The sequence below is a fragment of the Podarcis melisellensis genome, assembly GCF_964234715.1.
Source record: "Podarcis melisellensis genome assembly, chromosome: 10".
In the NCBI taxonomy this organism is placed as follows: domain Eukaryota; kingdom Metazoa; phylum Chordata; class Lepidosauria; order Squamata; family Lacertidae; genus Podarcis; species Podarcis melisellensis.
The window spans coordinates 69,539,559-69,564,006 of NC_138542.1; the positions used below are offsets into that span (position 1 = coordinate 69,539,559).

Genomic DNA, 24,448 nt, shown 5'->3' on the forward strand with positions numbered 1-24,448 from the left:
GTTTAATGAGCATGTGCATTCAAGCGTTACATGAAAAACCCAAAGAGAAAATTTCACTGAATATCCCCATTAAAAATTCCATCTTGTTTTTGGTGGGCTTTTCACCATTTTGTGTCAATGCCCAGGTCACTGCTTGGAGTTGGAGGTCATGGCCGGACTTCCGTAATGCTGCTTTCTTTATTTGGTGCCCTTGAAATGTGAACACAGTAATAAGTGATGAGTTACATGTTTTTTTCTCATCCCTCTAAATGATCTTTAGATTACTTCTGGAACTTCTGGAGCTTCTCTTTGAGAAGTTCAATGCTGTTGCTGCTGCTCATGCTGTTGTCCTGGGGCATCTTCAGCAGACTGTGGCTTCTCCCTCCAGTCAGTATGATGGCGATATCAAGTTATATGACATGGCGGATGTATGGGTAAAGATTCAGGATGTCTTGCAGGTAAGAACTTTAGATGTGTATACATCTTTGGCATTTTCACATCTGCCTTTCCTTGTGGACCAGTGACAGGAATCCAGTGTACGAGAGCAGGATTTTGATGAAGATGAAGGGTTGAGCTATATAAGCCACACAGGTGCCTTTAAAAACCCCCAACATCCTTCTGGTGAATCCCTCCCTCTGCAATGTTTAGGAATACCTACAAATGTAAGAAGGAGCTTGCTGAATCAGGCCAGTGGCCCATCTAGTCCAGAATCCTGTTCTCACAGTGGCCAACCAGATGCCTGTGGGAAACCAGCAAGCAGGATTCAAGCACAAGACCACTTTTGCCTCCTGCGGTTCCCAGCAACTGCTATTCAGAAGCATTGCTACCTCCAACTGTAGTGGCAGAGCATAGCCACCAATCACCTTGTGCTATGCCTTTGGTGCATTTAGGTTGTGAACATACAGTGGTACCTCGGGTTACATACGCTTCAGGTTACATACACTTCAGGTTAAAGACTCCGCTAACCCAGAAATAGTGCTTCAGGTTAAGAGCTTTGCTTCAGAATGAGAACAGAAATCATGCTCCGGCGGCGGGGCAGCAGCAGGAGGCCCCATTAGCTAAAGTGGTGCTTCAGGTTAAGAACAGTTTCAGGTTAAGTACGGGCCTCCGGAACAAATTAAGTACTTAACCCGAGGTACCACTGTTTCTGCCACCATTCTGCTGGTTGGAGACACGGAAACTTAACCATGTGATGATGTCACATTCTTGGTTGTCAGGATAATCCCAAGACTAAGTGATAGTTGCTGAACGAATAAGCTCACATATGTTTGTTCACTCGATTTGATATATGTTAATTGGCTTGCTTTGATGCTATGTTTATCTGTGGGCTTGAGGCGCTTGGTTATTGGTCTAGGGAAAGGAGCTATCTGTAGTACTTGGATATTTGCCACCTATGCCTTCATTGGCAGGTGGACCAATGGGAAGTTCTGGCCAAAATGAAGCATGCTGGGCTTTTTTGTATAAGTACAGGCAACCCTTGTTTTGCACTGGGGTAAATGGAATAAGCAAGATAACAAAGCGTACAGTATGAGCAAATCAAAACGTTCAAGCGGTGCTTCCCTTAGAACACTCCCAAATACAATTCTGGGTCCCACTGTGGAATCACATGTACAGTGGAAGCTCGGGTTACATACGCTTCAGGTTACAGACTCCACTAACCCAGAAATAGTACCTCAGGTTAAGAACTTTGCTTCAGGATAAGAACAGAAATTGTGCTCCGGCGGTGCAGCGGCAGCAGGAGGCCCCATTAGCTAAAGTGGTGCTTCAGGTTAAGAACAGTTTCAGGTTAAGAACGGACCTCTGGAACGAATTAAGTACTTAACCAGAGGTACCCCTGTAATTTACAAGCTGACACCTTATAGACCCAAGTCTCTGTGTGTCTGGACCATAGGAATAAAATGAGCATTGAAGATGCCATCTTAAATGTGAATATGTGCTCTGTGATGCCTCCTATGATGTAACTTGTGTTCACCAAGCACTGTAATTGTGCATGATGCAGCTGTTGTAGGGGGGGAAATGTTCAGGTTTTCCGGAGTCTTAAATGTTGCAAATTGTCCTTGATGACACTGTTCAGGTTTGCATTCTGTGCACAAAGTCTTTTGCATGTCTTTCTGAAATAAAGTTTAGAATGTGGAGAGTTCTGTCTTCTTTCAAACTGACTGAGGTCCCAAGTGTTTTAATGCCCTCAATGTCTTCCTTTGCTTTGTCCTAACATCTGAAGAGCATGAGGGAAATGCTTGCTAAGTTATCAAATGTTGCATAAGCAGATTTCAACCTTCTTGTACTTGAAGGTAGGACTGCCTCTTTCTCTTGTAAAAATGCCGCAGTTCAAAAACACCTGTCTCTTTCTGTCATCATGCCTCAGGTACAGCTGCTGGATAGATTCCTGCTGGGATTTCCAGTGGAGAATTGATTTAGGCTCTTTTCCAAAATGGTTCATGCGGAGAGCCTGTCTGGTTCTGGCCAGTCTTTTCCTTAAATACAAGTGCATAACTGAACCAAGACAACAAAGGGGCATACAACCAAATATCCCAGTGGGTTATATCCTGTATAGGTCTCATTGTTCATATGCTTTACATCAAGAATGTAACATCTGTGGCCTTTATCATTGTGGCCACAACCACTGGCTGTGCTGACTGGGACGGATGGAAGTTGGGAGTTCAACAAAATTAGGAGGGGCACAGCTTCCCCTTTCCTTCCTTTCATACATATCTGGTCAATGGCTATAAAGATATGCAGTGAAATTGATACCAGAGGCATACACTCTCCAATACTAGAGGTAGTACAAAGCGGAACTGCAGAATCTTGATCGTGAGGACAGTCTGTATAAGCACTTTTGGTCAGTGCCCTATCGCCTTGATAGGTCTACTCTGAAGCCAGAGAGACCATTAGAATAGCTCGTCATTTCTTGCAGCAAAACAACTTGCTGCTATTAACACTATTCTAACGCAGAACTGTTAGCTTTGTTTTGAGCATTCATAATTTGAGGAGAACCTTAACTCTTTTAAAAGTGAGAGTACCGTAAAGCATAGCTCAGACATATGAGATTGGTTTTGTGGGTGTCTGAATCGTTCCCAAACACTGATGTGTTGATGCATTTTGTGAGCAGATGGGAGTAGTGGGCAGAAATTGGGTGAAGAAGCAATTGTCAAGATTAGTGCAATCACGCCTACGTGGTGTGCCGTGTGCTTTACCTCATGGCTGTGTTCCTTCAGCTTAGAGATTGTCTGTTGCAAGCGATATCTTGACCTATTAATACCCATTTTATTTTTGTAACTGTTTTTAAGCGGAGGGCTTTGAGTAGTGGAAGAAACCTTAGAGTGCCTTTAAATCAAATAAATAATGAAGGTTTTAACTGAGTAACTAACAGATGGGGGAAATAATCCTAGGATGAAGGAAAGGGAAACCAAGGTATTGATGCTGTTAAAAATGAATGGAGCCTTTCCATCTCCCTTCTCTTTTTCTACCTTTTAATCCTCTGTGTCCCAAGCATCCATGTGTGCAGTCATTTTAGAGGGAATGCTTGTGGGACTGTCCTTTTTAAAAAAATTCTCTTTTATAGAACACTAGGTTAAGTGCTTTCCAGAGCAGGCATGTTGGGTCTGCCTCATTGTTGGGACTTGGTAAGCTTGGGAACCTTTTCTTTTAAAAGCAGGCAGATGAGAACTGATCTTCTTGATGTGTGTCTATTTTTGTTTGTCTGAAAACGTTTTTATTTTATAGCTAGTGGCAGATGGATTTGGGGCAAGAGCTAATCAAATCTAAGCCCCTTTAAGTCTGGTTGATTTCAAGATTTAAGTATGTTCAGATAGGGTTGCCATATTTTGAAGAGCAGAAGAGAGGACACATTTGCCAACTTCTAGTTTTAACTATGGATTGCTTTGACAACTCTCATTTTACATACCTATGAAAAAGAGGATGTGTCCTGAAAAAGAGGACATATGGCAACCCTATGTGGCACAACTGAAAGGACAGGGGACTCAACTCTTGTGCAACTAAGGAGGAGGTGGAGGAGCAACACATCCTGGCAGAGATTTATCTTGGGGTTTTCACCGGGATTTGCCCCAGATAGCATATTCTGTCTTGCTTAATATTAAAATAAAAGGTGCAGTAACTTGCCTTTGATTCCTATGTGTTTGCAGCAGCCTCTCAGGTGCATCCCTGCATCTGCACTCTCTAGTAACAGAGACATTAGATTTCTCTCTCTGACATTTTAGGCATGTTACTAATTTAGTTCTTTAATTTAGCAGTTCGTTGAGAGCATAATTACTGCAGTACTAAATATTTGATTGAAAAGAACAATAAGACACCTCCAGTTAAAGATGTAATAGCACGTATAAGCTACTCCAGGATAAAATGATTAATGGAGTTGTAGGCTTTTTTGGCACAATTAAGGTGCTTCTCTGAAATCTTTTGCATGCCAAGTTGCAGAAAGCACTGCCGTTTCAGGTGCTGTTTGGGGAAGAAGGATCAGATGCAGCACAGACTCAGCTTCTTGCTGAATCTGAATTTGTCTACAACAGGGTAAGGGATTTGCTATGTGCCTCATCGCTTAGGGGTTTACATGTTAACAACAAAAGCTTGAACTTAGTTCAGTAGGTAATAGGCAGGCAGTGCAGCACTTTCAACCCTGGTGTATATGTCTAAACCTGGGTATCCAACTGTGCACTCCACCAGCTGCATTTTGCACTAACTGCAGTTTCCAAACTAGGCATAAGAGTAACCCCACATAAAGTGAATTATAACTGACTAGTTGTGGAGTTATCAGTGTTTGCCCAGGCCTGCCCTGCATAAAATGTGAAATGACCCTTAACCAACTCCTTATTTTACCTTTAGCTTGCTGTCCATTAGGTCACATATAATAATATTTTAGTGGCAGGAGAAAACTCCAAAATGGGTTACAACCCTGTGCTATTAGACATCATGACTCTCTCCTTTCCAACCCGGGAATGGTATATTTCATCCCTCTTCCTTTCCTCTGCTTTCACATGACTGTTAAGATCCCTTGAAATATCAAAGTACCTGGTAGAATCAGTTCTGTGAACATGGACAAAATAGGCCTGCAGGAAAAGAACAAAGGAGTCAACAGCACCTAAGGCTGAGAGGACAATGCCTAATTCAATTTCCAGATCAGTCTTACAGTTGCAAATTGAAGGAACCCCTCCTTTCTAACTCGAGTACAGGGTTCAAATCCCTGCAGTGGGGTGATGAGGCTTTTGGTATTGGTGAGTTGTGGCAGTTTGGCTAAAACGTTTGATTTGCAAGCACCCTTTTGCCCATGCTGTGCATTAAAAAAACCTATTGCAAAGTGATACAAAGGTATATTACCGGGGGGGGGGGGCTGATTCTGTACTGCCAAGTCTGTACCGTCAAGTCAGGAAAAATTGCTCATCATAGGTTCAGGACAAAATGCCCAGAAACCCCTTGGCATTCAGTTTTGCAGGCCAGATGGTCAAATTCTGCTAGAGACCTGGATTTTTATAGCCTGGTTTATTCTATCCAATTTGTTTCTTTTCCTCTAGAATCTAGTTTTACAAAATCTCTGTTGGAGAGCTTAGGCTCTAGGCTGCCTCAGTGAATCACCCTGTGTACTACACAACACTCTCTTCTGTCAGGGAACTGCCATTGGCTCAGAGGTGAGAGATAGAGGGGGAATTGTGTTACAGGGAGCCTCTGAAAATCTTGCAAAGCAGTTCCTCTTCTGGCGAGGAGGAAACCCCCATCTCCAGTGGAGAAGAGGTGCAAGAACCAGAGGATGCTAGAAAGAGCCTTAACACCGCGCCTGAGCAAACTAGAGAGGAGGGAAGCACACCCCTGCCTTCGCCCATCATGCGCAGTAGCTAGAGGCGCAGGGAGGGGCAGAAAAGGCTGGGGGTGATGAAACTTTTATGTTGGAGGAGGTACAAGAACAGACCACTCCTGGATTCTGCTAGCAATTGAGCCAGACATGAACTTATGACGCTCTGCACTGTAAATAGTTTGCACCAAAATAAAGCCTGTAAAAGACAGGTCGGAGTCCTGCCTGGTTACTCTCGAGCAACCACAACAGCACCTGACATCTTCAGTAAATTTTGTTGCAGATGTGAAAGGTTTGATGCACACGGGGCATATGGCCACAATATATGTTTGATACATATGGGAAGGGTGATAGTGGGAGACAAGGGTGACATGGGAGTGAGTTGCTTGGTGGGAAGATCTGGGAGTGGGTACAGTTGGGCATCACTAATTTTGAAAATGAGTGGGGGCTCTAGCCACTATTGCTCATAAGCACATGTTAGTATAAATTCTAATGCACAGTTTTGCAGCGTTCCAAGAGTTTAGAAATATTTAATGCCCAGACTGTGTTAAGCTTGAAAACAGTGCAGTTAATGTGATTAATGCCATGAGGGTCTGTTGGTTTAATATCAGCACAAACCTTTTCTAGAGGCCGCGAAAATCCCTGGCATTGCAGTTTCCTCCAAAATTGAAGGGTTTGTCCTCCCTGTTGCCTTCCATGTGGCCTCAAGTGTGCTGCATCGATGTCCTTGAAATTCTGATTGCAGTGGTCTCATTAACATTGTTCTTCCATTTAATTGGAGGATAGCTGGCGGATGGTGATTGGCAGCTGCTGCGGTTGAAGGATGTTGCTGAAGGAAAGCTTGACTCGGCTGAGAACAAAATAATACTCCTGAGGCTATTAGGCTCTTTAAAGTGAGACTTTCAAACTTTTAGCCCTTGCCTCTTTGATATTTTTCATTTCATTTCTTAAAAGAACACACTTGCTTCTTTGCTTTCCCCCCTATTGCTTTAGCAAACTAACAGTGATACTTAAAACAATGGCTGCTTCTTTAGATCGGGTGACTTTATTCTTTGTAAAAAGTTAAAATAGACAATGACCTTTAAAGAATTGTGTGACGTTCTTGAATCTAAGGAATACAAGTTCCCTTTAGAGAAAGATTAAAAATAAAATTTGACCCTTCCTAAAATGTTTTTCATTAACTTCTGAAGCTCCAGTATACAGAGAATGATTCTCCATCTTCTTTTGTCCTGCGCCTTGAATTCAGAAATAGTTGGTCTATTATCATTCGTGGACTTTTGTTTTGGGGATCACGATCGTATTTTTCAAAAGAGTGTCCTGTATTTGCCTGATGTTCTAGCTTTGGACACCCAGAGAAAGTTCATAAGGTACATGAGCTATGAGGAAGGGCTGTAACTCAGTGATAGAGTAGATGCTCTGCATGTCAACGTCCCCTGGTTCAATGCCTGGAATCTTCTCTAAATAAAAAGGATGTAGTAGCAGTTTATAGGAAAAACCTGCAGGAGACTTCGGAGAATTGCTACCAGTTGAGTACTGGAATAGGTGGACCTAGTGGTCTCAGTACAAGTCAGCTTCATATATTTCAAATGTCCTAATATAAGCCCTCCCAATTCAGATGGAACAGCTTTGATTTTCAGAGGCCTATCAAGGTGAAACTCTCTGCTTCTCGGTCAACCTCTGTTTCAGGCAGCAGTTGTTTTTCTGTTTTTATATTTTATGTATATACCATGTTTCATGTTGAATCCCAAGGTTTAAGGAATAGTAAACGTAACCTCAACACACATTTAATTGACGAAAGTAAGAGCTGAGCCTGGCTGTTTGAGGACGAGGATAGATGGATCAATGGCTTTTTATTCAGAAATATTGTGTAAGTATCATTTCCAACTGCTGCTTTGTTCCCTGTTTATAGGATTAATATTTCTTAAAATTCCCTCCCTAACCTGAATCCGATCTGATGCAGGATTAGTTGCATGATGTAGAAGTGAAGTGTTCTTAAGGCTTCCAAAGGTACCTGAACAATGCTGAATTTGGCCAATGTTTAGTTGTTTTTTAATTATCGGTTTTTCTATGTTTTTAGTGTTTCTTATTTTTATCTGTAAGTTGTCTTGAGCCCCTGTCAGGGAAAAAGGCGGAGTATAGATTAACAACAAAAACAACAATTCGGCAATGGACTATAAAGGATGTTGTTGGTCAATATGGCTTATACAGAATATAGTATTGTGAGTTGTTACCTGAAATACTTGAGACAAATTCTTCTGGGCTGTGAGAAAGAAAGATGCCCCTGTGGTGAACCAGGAACTATTTGGTAACTAAAAATTAGTTGGATAAAGGGAAGAATATTATAGCAATTTAACTAACAGACATCTGAGGCTGTCTCTCCACTTACCAAATTCGAAGTCCCTGCAGTGATGATTCAGCAGCTGGCTATTGCCTGAAAGTGGTGTGCATATTAACGAAATTCAAGTTCTACAAATTGTAGCAGTGCTAGTCTAACACATTCTGCAATACAAACATTATTGCAAAGGGGGAAAAAGACAGACAGAAAGACAGAAAGCAAGCAAAAAGCAGTAAGATGCAACAAATCCCGTTGTCAACCTATGGTGTCAGCGAGATATTCCAATCCATTATTTATTCTAGTATCTGTTTCCCTTTTTACAAAAGTGAGGATGAGAAAGTAAATATGGAAAAAGCTTTTTGCACATTATGAGTGCTATATAAATGATTGATAATAATAGAAGCCCCTGGTTCCTTTTCATTTGAAAAGCCAGCATAGCTACAAAATGATTAACTTTTTTGTCCATTTGTAGAACCTCTCTCTCATCACGAGGGCGTCAGTGTACCATCTATGCATTGAACACAAAAGTCATATTAATTTTAAGCTCCATTAGAGATGCAAGGAGGAAGAGAAAGATGTTCATCAAATGGGAAAGGACTAAATTAGTAAGGGATTTTTTTTAATTTCAAGGTTCAGGAGAGTAGCACAAATAATGGAGTTCTTCTTTGTTTTGTTTAGGGAAAAGTCTCCATCAAAATGTGTCTGTTTCTGTCCTTGTAAATTGAAGTTCATTTATATTGCTGTTGTGCCTACAACTCTCATCTGAGATCAAGGCTGTACAAGCATGCAGTAAGAAATACTTTTCTTCCTGTAGAGTTTGCAGTATTAAAGGAAAATACAGGTTTATAGTGGAGGGGGAAAGGGCTGTTCATCTGGTAATGGGAAAAATAGTTCTGGTCAATTGAATCAACTTTGTTACTCTTTCTCTGGGTTGTGTGTTTTCTGCAGAAAATGCTGTGCTTGAAATTCAGTACTGGTTGCAGTACTCAGCTTTATTTTTTAAGAGCACGCTTCCATCCCTTTAACGTTGCAGTAGTCTTGTGTGGTCAGTATCTGCCACAATGGAGCCTTGATTTCATGGGATAAAGGCGGATTATAAATGTTAACCAATGAACTCTTAAAGGTCAAGTAGGACTTCCAACGCTCATTGGGTGGGCCTTCAGTGCTTATCCTTCCTTATTGCTTGAAGAAATAAGACTATATTCTGCAAAGTTAACTACTATGGCAAGTGTGCATAATTCACTCAAGTTGCAATTTTGGAACTCTTTTTGACTTCTTGTGGTTTGGGTGAGAGAAACCACGAATGTGGGTTAGCACGTAACATTAAACCAAACCATGGCTTAGCTTGTGGTAGTGCGGCAGCAGTGGGTGTGGGATAGGAGTGAAGTAGCCGCAGTTTTTGCTCCATGCAGCAGCGTGCTTGCTTGTTCACTCTTAGCCATTGTCTGGCTTAGAATTATATGCTAATGAGGCCAGTATAGTATAGTGGCTCTCAAATTTTAACAGGCAACAGGTTTCCTTGACTTCAATTTCACACTTGCATTTTTTCTGCATGCAGTGGTACCTTGTTTTGCATCCGGGATCTGTTCTGGAGCTCTGGCCGCTAGCCGAAAAGGACGCAGGGCAAAGCTCTGCGTCTGCACATGCCATGGTGCACCTGCATCAGCTTCTGCGCATGTGTGAACGGCAAACCCGGAAGTAACCCATTCTGGTACTCCAGGTTTGCCGTAGACATTCACCAGAATGGACGCTATATAAGGCGGACTTTCGCGGAGGTATTACTGTACTTGAAAAATGTACAAAGCCACAGTTTTTTTCTCTTTACATTATAATCCAGAGCTTTTATTGACTGCTGTTATGTACTGAGTTGAATAGGATCCAAAATGCAGCAGTCTGATTGGTCCTAGAACAATGCAGCAGTATGATTGGTCCGTAGGAGCCACCCAATCCAGCTCCAGATGGAAGTGAATCCACAACCTGATTGGCCTACAAGAGAAACCCGGAATTAGCCAATCACGTGGGGCCCATTGTGTAAATAATGTGTATAAAGCAGACGTCCTGGGGGAACTTCCATTCCTCCTCACCACTATGAGCTGAATAAAAAGCATGAAATCCACTCTCGACTCCGAGTATATTTCAGCTGCAAAGATTGGAGCTGGAATTTGCAGAAGAGTGTAATTCTGTTTCCTTAAAGAGGTTCTCTCCCCCCCCTTTTGCCAGTCTGAGAAGTCTCCTTGTTTTCCAGTTTATCAGCATCCTTTGACTGTCAGAAAACAAATTAGGCAAGGCATTGAGCAATTAATCAGCATTTGTGGTCAGGGTTTATTAGGATCATAAAATCTCAGTCATTTTGATGGTCTGAGCTAATTCATGTTTAGGCTGCTGGTGATTAGATTACGAGGTGATGAGACCTACACTTCCCGGCATCACTGCAGATGGAGAAATGATTCTGCCTGGCCTTTTCCATGTTGCTGTCAGCCTATCTGGGCAGCTGACCATGTGGGCACAATGCCCATTGAATCTCTAGCACCAGAGCTGTACAGGCAGCTGTTTTTGTTCCCCCAAATAGGGAAACTTTGTATTATCCCATCACTGTCTTGCTTCTTCCCCATGTTTGGCCATTGTTCTCTCACCTCTTCCTGTATTCCAGGTGGCTGCTAGCTCTCTAATCCCCAACATCTTGTGTCCACCCTGGCAGTATGTGCTATATTTGTCCAACCTACATGAATTATATATGACTTATCAAACCTCCAAATCTCTAAGCGGTGATTAATTTCTGGCATTGTGACCCTTCATGTTGATTATTTTAGCTACTCTGGCCTAAAAGGGGAATGGTATTTAGGAATTTAGGAAATACTCTTTATCTCACAAGGAGCCTATAGAAATTATAATGGTATCTATTAAATTGCAGAGGAAGGTTGTTGGCTTCAAGCATTGGGTTTGCAAAAGTTGATATGAACTGTAGAGTGGAATAAAATTGGCAAGGCTGTGGCAGCTAGTCTGCTTTTTTGAACTATTGCAGGACATTGATATACAGCTTTCTCCCTGCCCCACACAGCAGAGAATGGTTTAGTTCACACATGCATATTTTCAAGGGATGTCTTTCATGTAGGGGTGAGCCAGCACAAACCATACACCATGAATATAACTTTCATATCAACTTTCATCATCTGCAACATGGTGGGCTGGTTCCCACTATTAACTGAGAGTTTCAATTCGAATATGTAACACTCAACCAAGGACAATTATTTCAGTCTCAAGGTAATAATTGAGGCAAATTAAATGATTTATTGATACACAATGCTTAATTCAGGAACAGAACTTACCGTAAATGTGACCACACAAGAACAGAAGAGAAAATCCATCCAGGCAGTACAATGTGATAATCAACAGCATCGTGGAACAGTGAATAAATGAAGAACTAATACTATAGCAACGTGAACAAAGAAATCATTATAATAATGGAATAAGAACACAAAACAAAGCTACTTTAAAAAAGCAGTGAGAATATAATCAATCTCTGTATTGTCATCCCTACACTTAATGTTCCTACTAAAATGTCCTCCAACCCTCTAATTCAAAGCATGCTACGTTTGCTAGCTGTTGAAACTGCATCACATTTTAGCACTGTTCAATATAAATTCATAGATATTTCATTGTAGCTGGTCAGAAAGTCCAAAGAACTCTCCAATAGACCAGAGCAAAGCAGTGAAGTGAGAGGGCAAAATGGAGTACAGTCAGAAGTGCAGTGAGACTGTGTCTTACTAGTGTCAAAAGGGGGTGGGGGAAGGTTGATAAGGAAAAAATCAAATGCACAAGAGTGGATCACCTCATGCTGATCAAAGATGGGACCAGACCATTATGTCAGTTGGGAACCAAGCCCAAATAGAGACACCAGAACTTCTTTATTTTTCATTAATGTTCAGAATTTTTCAGGGAAATGTGTAACAGGCATTTCTACAATATACTTATTGTCACAGATGTAATATAAAATGAACTCAGGTTAGCATCTTTTCAAAACCAAACCGAGTGTCTTATACTTTCCTCAGCTCTGATGCGTAACCATGTTCTTCTCCTCCTCTTATTGGGTACAGTGTACAATTATCACACATGAAATGCCAAACTATGGTTTGGCATGATGGAAATGAGCCTTGTACTTGCTTACTCCAGGTCAACTAGTCTCTTCCTCTTGTGTGCAAATCATTTGCTGATGTATCTGAACTGGCAAAATGTGGTTTGCATACCTCCACAAACCATGTTGGGACACCAGCTTTGAACCATGGTTTGTAATCCTGGCTTACAAGGCAAGATGGAAACATACTTTGCTAGTTCAAATGTATTGGCAAATGTTGGTTTGTGTTGTAGAAGTAAACAAATGAATGGAAGAGTATGAGGGAGAGGAGTACGGAGACCAAGCAGTTGGTTCAATTATTTAGCACCAAGTTGTAGTTTGGCTTGACTCACTCATCCTTTCAGGATTTATAGCCTCAGCTTTCTGAAAATAAAACCATTTTTTTTTAAGCAGTCATTTTTTAAAATCTGATGTGTATAAGCAGTCTTGGTTTTTTCCATTTACTCTAAACATCCTAGTATGTTTTTTTCAGTCTTTTTGACAGTGTGCTTTAATAGCTGCTCTGTCTTGAACATTTATATTACTGTTATTTTTAAGACAAATAACTTTGAGAGAGGACAATCACAGTGCTACACTGGATGTGGTTTCACCCAAAGGCGATGGGTGGGTAGGGAATTAGTTAATTAAAGTGAACTGTATGCTGCCACTGGTGTAATTAAATGACTTGCAAAGCTCTTTTGAGGTCCAGGGTTACCAAGAAAGATGGTAGGACAGCCTAATTTATTGGCAGCAGGGTCTCTCCCAAGTCACAATGCAGCTCTAGAGCTCAGAGGTCAACAGTTGACATGATTTTTTTCACTGAGTCAGCTGCAGGAAAATTCTGAGAGCAGAGACGCCCCTTGTACATCACTTTCATAGACCTGATGAAGGCGTTTGACCTCACCCGCCAAAAGGACTCTTCACACTGCTCAATGAGATAGGATGCCCACCTAAGCTGCACAAGATTATCGTGTCCTTTCACAGTAACTTGTGTGGCACCGTCTAGTATGGCAGCTCATCCTTGAATGCCTTACCTATAAAGAGTGGTGTGAAACAGGGCTATGTTCTTGCCCCAGCTCTCTTTGGCATATTCTTCTCAGTGCTCTCATATGCCTTCAGTTTGACTGAAGACGGAATGTACATCCGTTCAAGAAGTGCAGGGTTCTGTTCAATCTGGCACATCTCCACGCCAGGATAAAAGTGCAGTGGGTACTTATCCAAGAGATGCTGTTTGCACATGTTGCAGTCTTGACAGCGGATTCTGAGGAAGCTCTGCAGAATCTTGCAAGCCTGCATAGAGTTTGGCCTTACCATCAGCCTGAGGAAGACTGACTTCCTGGGTGAGGACATCACCAGCACTCCGTGCATCAGCATTGGTGGCCACATACTTGAAGTGGTAGACCCTGGGCTCCACCGTAACCAGCAACCATTCCATCAACACTAAGTTGGACAAGCGTATTGGCAAGGCAGATACAGCAACATCTCACGTCTCCAAAAGGATATGGGAGAATGTAATGCTACTGACCCATATCCAGTGAGGTAGGATGCCCACCTAAGCTGCACAAGATGATTGTGTCCTTTCACAGTAACTTGTGTGGATCCCCAAGGACATGCTCTATAGGGAGCTGGCTTCAGGCACCAGGCCCATTGGCACCAGCTCTGTGTTACAAAGATGTCTGCAAACATGACATGAAGGCTGGCAACATCAGCAATGCAGTATGGGAATCCCTTGCAGACAAACCAAAAGGATATGGGAGAATGTAATGCTACTGACCGGGGGACGCGGGTGGCACTGTGGGTAAAACCACAGTGCCTAGGACTTGCCGATCGTATGGTTGGCGGTTCGAATCCCCGCAGCAGGGTGAACTCCCGTCGTTCAGATCCACCTAGCAGTTCGAAAACACTCAAGTGCAAGTAGATAAATAGGTACCACTTTATAGCAGGAAGGTAAACGGTGTTTCCGTGTGCTGCGCTGGTGCAGGCTCACCAGAGCAGCTTCGTCACGCTGGCCACGTGACCCGGAAGTGTCCTCGGACGGTGCCGGCTCCTGGCCTCTAGAGTGACATGAGCGCACAACCCTAGAGTCGGACACGACTGGCCTTCGGGCAGGGGTACCTTTACCTTTAATGCTACTGACCAATACCAAGATGAAGGTGTACCAGGCTTGCGTGTTGACCACACTGCTTTATGGTAGTGAGACGTGGGCAGCTTACACCAGCCAGGAGCAACACCTCAATGCCTTCCATGTGCCCTGTGTCAGGAAGATTCTGGACATCACATGACAGGACAGAGTCTCAAACAAAGATGTGCTTTCCCAAGGCCATCTTCCCAGCATGTTCACTTCTGTTTCAGTGATTGTCTAAGCTGGCTGGGCCATGTCTACAGAATGGAAGATGGCAGGATCCCCAAGTTCATGCTCTATAGGGAGCTGGCTTCAGGCACCAGGCCCATTGACAGACCAGCTCTGTGTTACAAAGCTGTATGCAAACATGACATGAAGGCTGGCAACCTCAGCAACGCAGTATGGGAATCCCTTGCAGACAAACCCAGTGCCTGGAGACGGGCAGTCAGGATGTGTGACCACAGCAGTGACTAGAGGAGGAATGACCACTGGGAAGAGCTCACATGGTGCACCTGCATCAGCACATCGAGATGCCTTCATCTTCCCCAGCTGCAACAAAACATGTCTCTCCCTTATCAGTCTCTACAGCTGCAGCAGATGCTGTAACTCTCCAATGGTTTGACTATACACCTGAAGTCACACTCTTTCACTGTCTCCCAAGATAGACAGGTGCCAACCATTCTTGGTAAGCATCCGTGAAATAGTGAGCTGGAAAGAGTTGGCCAAACACTATGATTTGTCATTGTAATAGAAGTTATGCTGCATCTCAGGGGGTTTAACCGTTTCAAAAAAAATAACCAGGATATGATCATCATCATCACGATCCAGGGCACTGTTTTGATCTGTTTGTTTTTGTTACGTCTCTTTACCTTTCAATCTGTTGCTATGGCCCCAGTGATTTTACTTACTTAGAACTTTTCCTAATTAAATTCAGTTGCTTCTCTCTGGCCAAATTCAGGCTGTCAATGGCTACTGGCCATGATGATGATTCTTCCTCCACACTTGGAGGCAGGAATGTTTCTTTATACCAGTTGCTGGAAACCACAGGACGGGAGAGGGCTCTTGTGCTTGGGTCCTGCTTACGGGTTTCTCAGAGGTGCCTGGTTGGGCCACAATGAGAATAGGGTGCTTGAACAGATCAGCCGCTGGCCTGATCCAGCAGGCTCTTCTTATGTTTTTAGTCTGAAACATTGTTACTGGATGGGTCTCTGAAAAGAAAAATTAACGAAACACCCTGATTAAAGTGACTTGTAAGCAGCAGAAGAGATGGGGGAGGGGAGCAAAGGTGAAAGCAGCCGGAATCTGGACAACTGATTTTGTTGTCACAGGTTTAATCTGTGTCAGCATATTTGCCCTCTTGCCTTAAACTGCGGAAGGGCTTCTGCATATGGAACATTTGTATTATCCAAATCAGATAAAGCTTCCCAGCAGGTTGGTAAATAGATAAATCATTCTCCTCCCTTAAGCATAATATTCCCAGCCTTCCCCTATTGCTCACAAAGGGCCGTAAAAAATGAACCAGCAGATTTACAAATGATTAGCTGGGACACAATAAATGGATGATCTCACTTTATTACAGTGATTTGGTGCTGCATTTCCTTGCCGTTTAATCAGAATGTCACATGTCTGATACCCTGTTAGAAAAATTGCGTTTCCCACTCGCATTAGCTGCCAAAGTGATAAATGGCGGTGCACACTTGGAATTATTCTCCCTTGCGAGCTACTCATGATAGCTTACCTTTATTGGTAGTGATGTCTTTTCCTTCCAGCCAGGGTGTCCTGTTGTTGAATAGGCTCTCATAATTTGGGGCCACATACAGCTTTATTGCTAAAGATGGAATGAGTGCATTTTGGGTGCTGCTTGTCTTGGGCCATGGGGAATGAAGAAGAAGAAGAAGAGTTTGGATTTGATATCCCGCCTTTCACTCCCTTTAAGGAGTCTCAAAGCGGCTAACATTCTCCTTTCCCTTCCTCCCCCACAACAAACACTCTGTGAGGTGAGTGGGGCTGAGAGACTTCAGAGAAGTGTGACTGGCCCAAGGTCACCCAGCAGCTGCATGTGGAGGAGCGGAGACGAGGCTTCGCAACCTGTGCTGTCATATGCTGTTCATATGAGATTCTAGGTTCCTTCCTGAATTCTTAGCTTTCTAACTTTTCTTTTTAATTGCCATTTACTTATGGAGGTATAAATAAGAAAAAATTGGAGCCTTCTATGATTGCTCCTTCTTTCTGTGGCTTTTGGCAAGTACATATATTCAGTTTCATCCGTTAATATGTTTTTAAAATCTGCTACCTGAATCAGAGCTGAATTCTATTTGATCAAAAGTTGATTAATGAACCAATGATTCTGTTGCCTTTCCCCATTTATTTGGTCCCATTTATAGATGTGTGATACTGTAACTGTTTAAACATTATTTCTGCAGATGGGCCCAGTTTGCCAAAAAGTGATGTCATGTGATCAAGATGCTTATCCTTAAACATGCTTATGCAATTTTAATATTTAATTAGGATGTTATAGATTTGCACTAGGAGACATAGTTTACGTTGTGGCATAAGTTCCACATTCAAGGCTTTGTATGGCATGTTTTGTGGAGTTCTTCGAAATTTCTTTCCAATGTCCTTGAAATTTCAATAGGGCCTAATCTGATTGAGCATGCTTACGTGACTTTATAGCCTAAACTGAAGTATTTGATAACGGGGAAAAGATCACTTAAAGTGCACTTAAAGTGGTTTAATTGCTATTTCAACCAAAGCTTTATCTGGAAATTTATTTCTTGGGAATACAGTACTTTAAAACGCTTGGGAATACAGTACTTTAAAAGGAGTTGGGAGCTGTTAGATTGTGGATGAAATTAGGCTTAGCCTGGCTTCCAGTTTGACCCGCAAAGTCATTCCCTACTACCACCACCACTTGGCATCAGGTTTGGGGCCATAGAGATGTTTCAGCGTGTTACTGATTACAGTAATTTTTATGAAACAATTCACTTTTAGAAATGAAATATTCCATGGAAAAATATTGTGGCAAAGAGAATGAGTAATTAAACTTCACTGTCCATGTGTTTGTAGGATTCCAGCCTTAATTGTGCAACATCAGCCCCTCCCCCCGATCTATAAGGAATGATTTCAGATGTATTACTTTATTGAGGCACTTACCGTAAATAGAATCATAGAATTGTAGAGTTGGAAGGGACCACGTGGATCATCTAGTCCAACCTCCTACAATGCAGGAATCATTTTCCCTGTGTGGGTCTCAAACCTACAATCCTGAGATTAAGAGTCTCATGCTCTACTACTGACTGGGCTATCCAATGTAGTAGTTAATGTGTGGGTTTCACTTTGGAAATAGAAAATGAGGTATATCAATTGAACCTTCTTTCTTGCCATCTTTGATAAAGTGTATCCTGGATGAATTACTCCAAGTTGCCTTTGCAGTCATATCTTCTGATTCAAGGAGGTGAAAATCTTTAGCATAGTTTTATCCACATAAGTCTGTCATCATTTTAACTAAATCTCTGTAGAATGATCTTCAGAATGAGTCTTCTTTTCACAGGGGTTGCCAGGATAAAGTGTGGATCTTGCAACAGCTCCTCAGAGCTGTTTTGGGACAAATATTAGGTCCTGTTGAATAGGATGTCACCTTGTAGGTTAATAACATGTTATAGGAATGCACTGATTGGCAAAAGAAGCACCCCTGCTTGGATGAGGCATGTACTGTAAATCTAAGCCATGCATTCAATTGCAAATTGCTTACACTTGTTGGGAGAGTTTTTGCTGTACACTCCAGATACAATCTGTGGCCCTGCAATAGCAGATTAAATTTATTCTGTGTGCTCCAGTGGCAGTGAAAAAGGATAACGATTTCTTACAGTCAATTTAAACACATATTGATGTTCCTTGTGAAGTCATTTGAATGGAAATCCTAACATCGCATGCTGGAGCAAAGGCACCTGCACGTGGCCAAGATTGTGAGCAGATTAGGAGACTTATCTCTAAGGTCACACAAGTGTTGCTCTGGGTTCTTGAAAAAGGTATGTGTAATGTCAAATGTGATGTTCCTTCCGTAGGCCCCCTTGGAGCTTTCTGGACTGACCAGCACAACTAGCTAACTCAGCCATCTCAGTAATGGCCATATTGAAGCCACAGACGTTACTTATACCAGCATGGTTCAGATTTTGCCTGTGGTAATGCACAGTTACAAGGAAGGTTACAATTTCCTGGACACATAACAAGGAGGGCAGAATTAACTGTTTTTCTAAGTCTGTTACAGATTGGTAACTTCCTGTTTTATGGGATGAGATCGAACCCTTTTCTGGCCAGCTCCACTGTTGGTTCTAAAGCATAGCAGAGAGCCAGTTGGCATTACAGTGGTACCTTGGGTTACATACGCTTCAGGTTACAGACTCCACTAACCCAGAAATAGTACCTTGGGTTAAGAACTTTGCTTCAGGATGAGAACAGAAATCGTGCTCCGGCGGCATGGCAGCAGCAGGAGGCCCCATTAGCTAAAGTGGTGCTTTGGGTTAAGAACAGTTTCAGGTTAAGAACGGACCTCCGGAACAAATTAAGTACTTAACCCGAGGTACCATTGTACCACCTCTGACAAGGAACTACTACTAGAGATGCCTACCACAGGATGCTCAAAATGGAGCATGGTATCCTAAATGCATCATGACTCATTATGGTGTACGATTGATGAGAACAGGGCTCAGGTTGATTTTTCATGGTAGAACCATCAATATCTTAATTGGGGACATCTTACTGCAGACACGGCTCTATAACCACCATCAGATTTCAAGGATGAGTCCCCTGCAATATTTTTATTTCTCCAGCCTCAAAAAAGTCAAAGACTGCAAATTCAGGTGATGAGCCTTTAACGACCTAGACAGCTTCTCAGAAGGTGGAACCACCCAATTTCTAGTTCATGTTGGTTAGTTTACATAATGTTTCAATTGGCTCGTGCTCCTTGCTGAGACAGCATCTTCCTACATCTGTCTTAAGAGGTAAGGACTTAAGCTATCAAGGTCCACTTGGAGTTGTTGAAAGTCCTTTTCTTGTCTGCACTCTGTTTAAGATAGTTTTGGCTTGGCTTTGTCCACCTTTCACTTTTTTGACTTCTGGCTTTGAGTTGACTTTGCTTGCGTTCAGACTTTTCCTTGCTTGATCTGACCTTGCCTGCCTTGCCTGACCTTCATCTGCCTTCATTAGATGATATTTGCTTCCTCTGTAAGCCTCAAGCGCCTCTGAAGCAAACAAAGTGAAGCATTATCCATGCAAAGTAGTGCATAATTAGTGATGGAATGAATCATTTCCATAACTAAGCACCTTTACCCTGAATTATGTATATCATAGAATCATAGAATCTTAGAATTGGAAGGGACCCCAAGGGGCATCTAGTCCACAAGGGTCATCTAGTCTTTAAAAGAGTAACTCAGAGTACTTACTTGCCATAATTAGCTATGGAAAGTTGTGGGAGCATACTGGGAATGTCTCCCACACAAACTGATGAAATGAATGAGTTGAGGAAGAACAGGGTTTGTGCTCTTGCAATTCTCTAATTTCATTTCAGTGGAGCAAATGCAGGAGACATTGCTTGCACCTGTGTGCATGGTCAACAGGAGGGGAAAATACCATCATATACACAGGTTGTATCCCAAAGCTGTTGTTCTGCTTCTGGCAATATTGGACTGTTTATATAGAAAAGAGTAGGATTGCATTTTTCTATTCACGCTCTTGAAAAACAACAATGAAGGCCATTGGTTACAGGTTGGAGGTCTCGTTGAACATTTTCTCTATCCTTTGTGTTGGGGCTTTTCCACTGACAGTGTAATTAACAACCCCCTTAAAGATCTGGCCGATAGATTCATACGTATTAACTGAAGCTATGGAATCTGGTCCTCCAATTGGGTATTCATCATGTCCTTTAGATTACACGATGATCTATTTACTCCTGATGCGTCACATCCTTGACACATTAATAATCCCTTGAATTTCTATTTCTCATCCTAGAGCACTCCATAAATTTAACACACAGGCACACACGGATCACTGTAAGTGCCGGAGAATTTGTTGGTGCTTGCAAGCAGAATTTCATTGCTATTTAACAGAGTTCAGCGGAGAACAGTGTTTAAGAACATAAGCTCTGGCTGGGTCAGGCCAGTGACCCATCTAGTCTAGCATCCAGTTCTCTCAGTGTCCAACCAGATGCCTATAGGAAGCCGGCAAACAGAACAGTGTGCAACCCAACTGTCCATACTTGTGATTCCTATCAACTGGTATTGAGAGACTTACACTGACAATGAAAGCAAAGCAGATACATCATGGCTAGTAGCCCCTGATAGCCCAATCCTCCATGAATTTAGCTAATCCTCTTTCATTTTTTTTTCCAGCAGCATTTTAGCGCAAATTTATTCTAATAGACACATTTTTAATGCAATTTTGCCTATTATACATTTTTAATAAATATTTATTAAGAATTTTTTCAATAGATTATAAAAAATAAACAAAATAACATATACTTTTACAATAACACATTTTCTTCACTTCTTTGGACTTCCTCACATCTCTCGTTTCTGCGTTCCAAATTTCTCAAGCTTTACTCAGCAAATTGTTACCTTGTATCAACTCTTATATTAAAGTTTCCCAATATTATATCCCTAATTTCAGATAATTTTACCCAAACCTTAAAAGCTTAAACTTTGACTTCATGTTTATCCAAAATTTATCTTATCCAATTTTTTCATTTACCTTCATACTCCTTTTAACTAGTTTAATGGAACCATATTGTTATTAGTCTTACATCTTTCTTAACATTCATACAATTTACAATACTTTTGTAAATAGTCCTTAAATTTTTTCCAGTCCTCCTCCACGGCCTCTTCTCCCAGGTCTCGGATTCTGCCGGTCATTTCTGCCAGTTCCATATAGTCTATCAGTTGCATCTGCCATTCTTTTTTTTTTTTAAATAATTTTTATTAAGGTTTTCCAAATTAAAACAAATAAAATCCAATTCATAAACTTTTTCCAATATCCAGGACTTCCCCTCCCCACCCCCTCTTGTGTTCCAAATCTTCCAAAAAAGCAATAATATTCAACAAATTCTTATTCCCAAAATACACTCATCATCAATAACTCAATTTATCCAAATTTCCATCCCCTAAGGTCGACCTATTCCCTTCCACGAGTTCCCCCCTTTCAAATATAGTACAGATGAAAATAGAATAAAAACAAACAATAATTTTACAACCTTTGGATTCCAAATTTCCCTCCCCTCTTTCCCTGTTGCGTTCCTCCTATCCCTCCACTTCTAATGTCTTCCTGATGAACCCACATTTCACTAAACCCACATCCCTCTGGTTCTTTACCGGTCTTTTTTTTTTAAATTACAGATGTCCAATCATAGAAGGAGTCTATCAAAGGGGGCCCATTTCTTCTATCCAGATTTTTATATCCAGGAGTATAAACTCCAATTTTATATCCATAAGCTTGTCAAATCTGGATATCCCAAATGTTCCCACTCCAGTTCTGTCCAGTTCTTGTTGTTTCCTTGTTCTTGTCAATCACTCTCCTCCTTTTTACTTCCCTGTTCCCTCACAGAAATGTTCTTTTTCCAAAGGCTTCTAGTGTCTCTACAGAGGCTTGTTATTCAGGAGCAAAACATTACATCATGTTCCTTTCATTTTTCAACAGATTAATCCATTGTTTCCAGTAAAGTGTAGGCCTCTGTAGACAAAATAATGTTCCATTTCTGCAGTTTCCCAGGAGATTAAAAGTTCTATCCAACTGTTCAAGTTTCCCGTCGAAAACACATGCAATGTCCCTCAGCTCCTCTAGGTGGATTACAATAACAAAGTTCCCTTCCAGATCACATCCGCCAGTCCAAATAACTTATAAATCCTTATTTGAAACAATTTATCTCCAATTTATAACAAATGTAACCGGCAAAGTCCTCATAACAAAGTCTCAATTTCATTCTTCCGTTTTGACAGCTCTTTGACAGCTGTCAAAACCTCCGTTATTCTTCTCCAGGCATTTTCACGAATCGCTCCAGGGATTCCGGGGGGGGTTGCTTTTTAATACGAATTCCACTTTTCTCCTCCAGCTCAATCTTATAAATTTCCCTCGCGAAGTTGCTAGTTCGGCAAGATAAGGTTCCTCTCGATCTTAGTTATCCAGTCCTTTGTTTTGGCTCTTCTACAATTTGGGGGGGGGGCTGACTTCCTTTTTTCCACCTCCCCCGTTCGCTCCAAATTCTAAAAATTTATCCCTCTTTTTAGTCCATATTCCAATTACTCACGGGTTCTTCTTTTGGGTCCAAATTTTCAATAGAAGAAGTCAGCGCTCTCCGCCGGATGGCATGCGGCTGCGCTCGGCAGGGATAGCAGAGGACTCAAAGCACCACGCTCCTCCCCGGCACCCGATCCGTAGCCTTTAAAAAGGCTCCTTCACGAATCGAGAGGGCACTGACGGTGCCAGCCGAGTCTCCATGTCCACGGCCTCCGTGGCCGTGGTTTTTAAGGGTCCCCGCATCGCCGGTGCGGTAGGACCCAGCCCCTGCCGAGCAGGCTCCCTCCGGAGCTCGGAGGGAGCCCGCCATTCGGCGATGGCGCCGACCCGGAAGTCCTGCATCTGCCATTCTTCCAGTGTGGGCAAATCTTGAGTTTTCCAGTGCTTGGTTAGCTAATCCTCTTTCAAAGCTGCTCAAGTCGCTAGCCAATACTTCCTCATGTGGGAGCGAATTCCATCGTTTACTATGCGCTGTGTGAAGAACTACTTTATTTTGTCTTGGGAATTGTCCTGTTCCATATTTACTGAATACTGTGTTCGTTGTTCCCAGGTCAACAACACTTGCATCTCACAACAAGATACAAAGAATGCTCTTCACAGTTTTAGCTAGACATGGAATTTATGGAGCCTGACGGTACAATACTGAAAAAATGGGGTTTGCTTGGTTCTAAAAGATTACAGTGGTACCCCGGGTTATATATGCTTCAGGTTACATACGCTTCAGGTTACAGACTCCGCTAACCCAGAAATAGTGCTTCAGGTTAAGAACTTTGCTTCAGGATGAGAACAGAAATCGTGCTCCAGCGGCGTGGCAGCAGCAGGAGGCCCCATTAGCTAAAGTGGTGCTTCAGATTAAGAACAGTCTCAGGTTAAGTAAGGACCTCCGGAACAAATTAAGTACTTAACCTGAGGTACCACTGTATTAAAGTGTAAGTAAGAAACTGCAAACTTTCAGCAGGCAGAGAACCTTGGGCTATTTAAGCATCTCAAGAATATGCTTAGAAGGCTTAATTTCAAAATATTTTGAATGTTGTAGGAGTTGGAAACCTTATAGCCTAGGCAAAGGTAAAAGCTGGTACAGATAAGCACAAGATGTGCTGGCTGTTGCTTATCAGTGCCATTCTAACTTGTATCAGATAATAATTCATTTCAGGATAAAACAGTCTATGAGCAAAACTGATGTGTCGTGTTCTGTACTAAACATGATAGGCTGTCACCAATGTGTACCTTGGAGATGTGTGATCAGTTGTATTTAGATATTCAACTATGATAAGTTACATTCTTAGCAAGTGATTTCAATATCTGTAAATATAGGTCGATTGTATCAGTTATATGTGTATGTATGCCTTTAAAAAATATGTTAACAAAAACTTGCAGAAGTGGTGGAGTCCCTAACATTTTGGCACTGGAGAGGTACTGCCGGGTGTCAAAGTGGTTTTTTAAAAAAATATATATCAAGAGAGCAACAATATGATATTACCACCCTATGTCTGCAAGTCACACAATTTTCCTATTTGTCAAGGCTCAGGGTCCTCCTTGCACCAAGAGACTGCTCGAAGTACTCTAAGCCATGGGTAGGCAAACTAAGGCCCGGGGGCCGGATCCGGCCCAATCGCCTTCTCAATCTGGCCCGCAGATGGTCCAGGAATCAGCGTGTTTTTACATGAGTAGAATGTGCGCTTTTATTTAAAATGCATCTCTGGGTTATTTGAGGGGCATAGGAATTTGTTCATTATTTTTTTTCCAAAATATAGTCCGGCCCCCCACAAGGTCTGAGGGACAGTGACCGGCCCTCTGCTGAAAAAGTTTGCTGACCCCTGC

The 24,448-nt window shown here is 42.0% G+C and overlaps 1 protein-coding gene across 2 annotated transcripts in view; it reads left to right on the forward strand.

Moving 5' to 3' along the window:
- The window catches only part of EXOC4 (exocyst complex component 4), a 352,759-nt gene that overhangs the window by 60,293 nt on the left and 268,018 nt on the right, over positions 1–24,448 (forward strand). For both annotated transcript variants that reach the window (XM_081926878.1, XM_081926879.1), the window contains exon 7: positions 260–437. In XM_081926878.1, the coding sequence (XP_081783004.1) occupies positions 260–437 (178 nt within the window). The remainder of the gene's footprint in view (positions 1–259; positions 438–24,448) is intronic.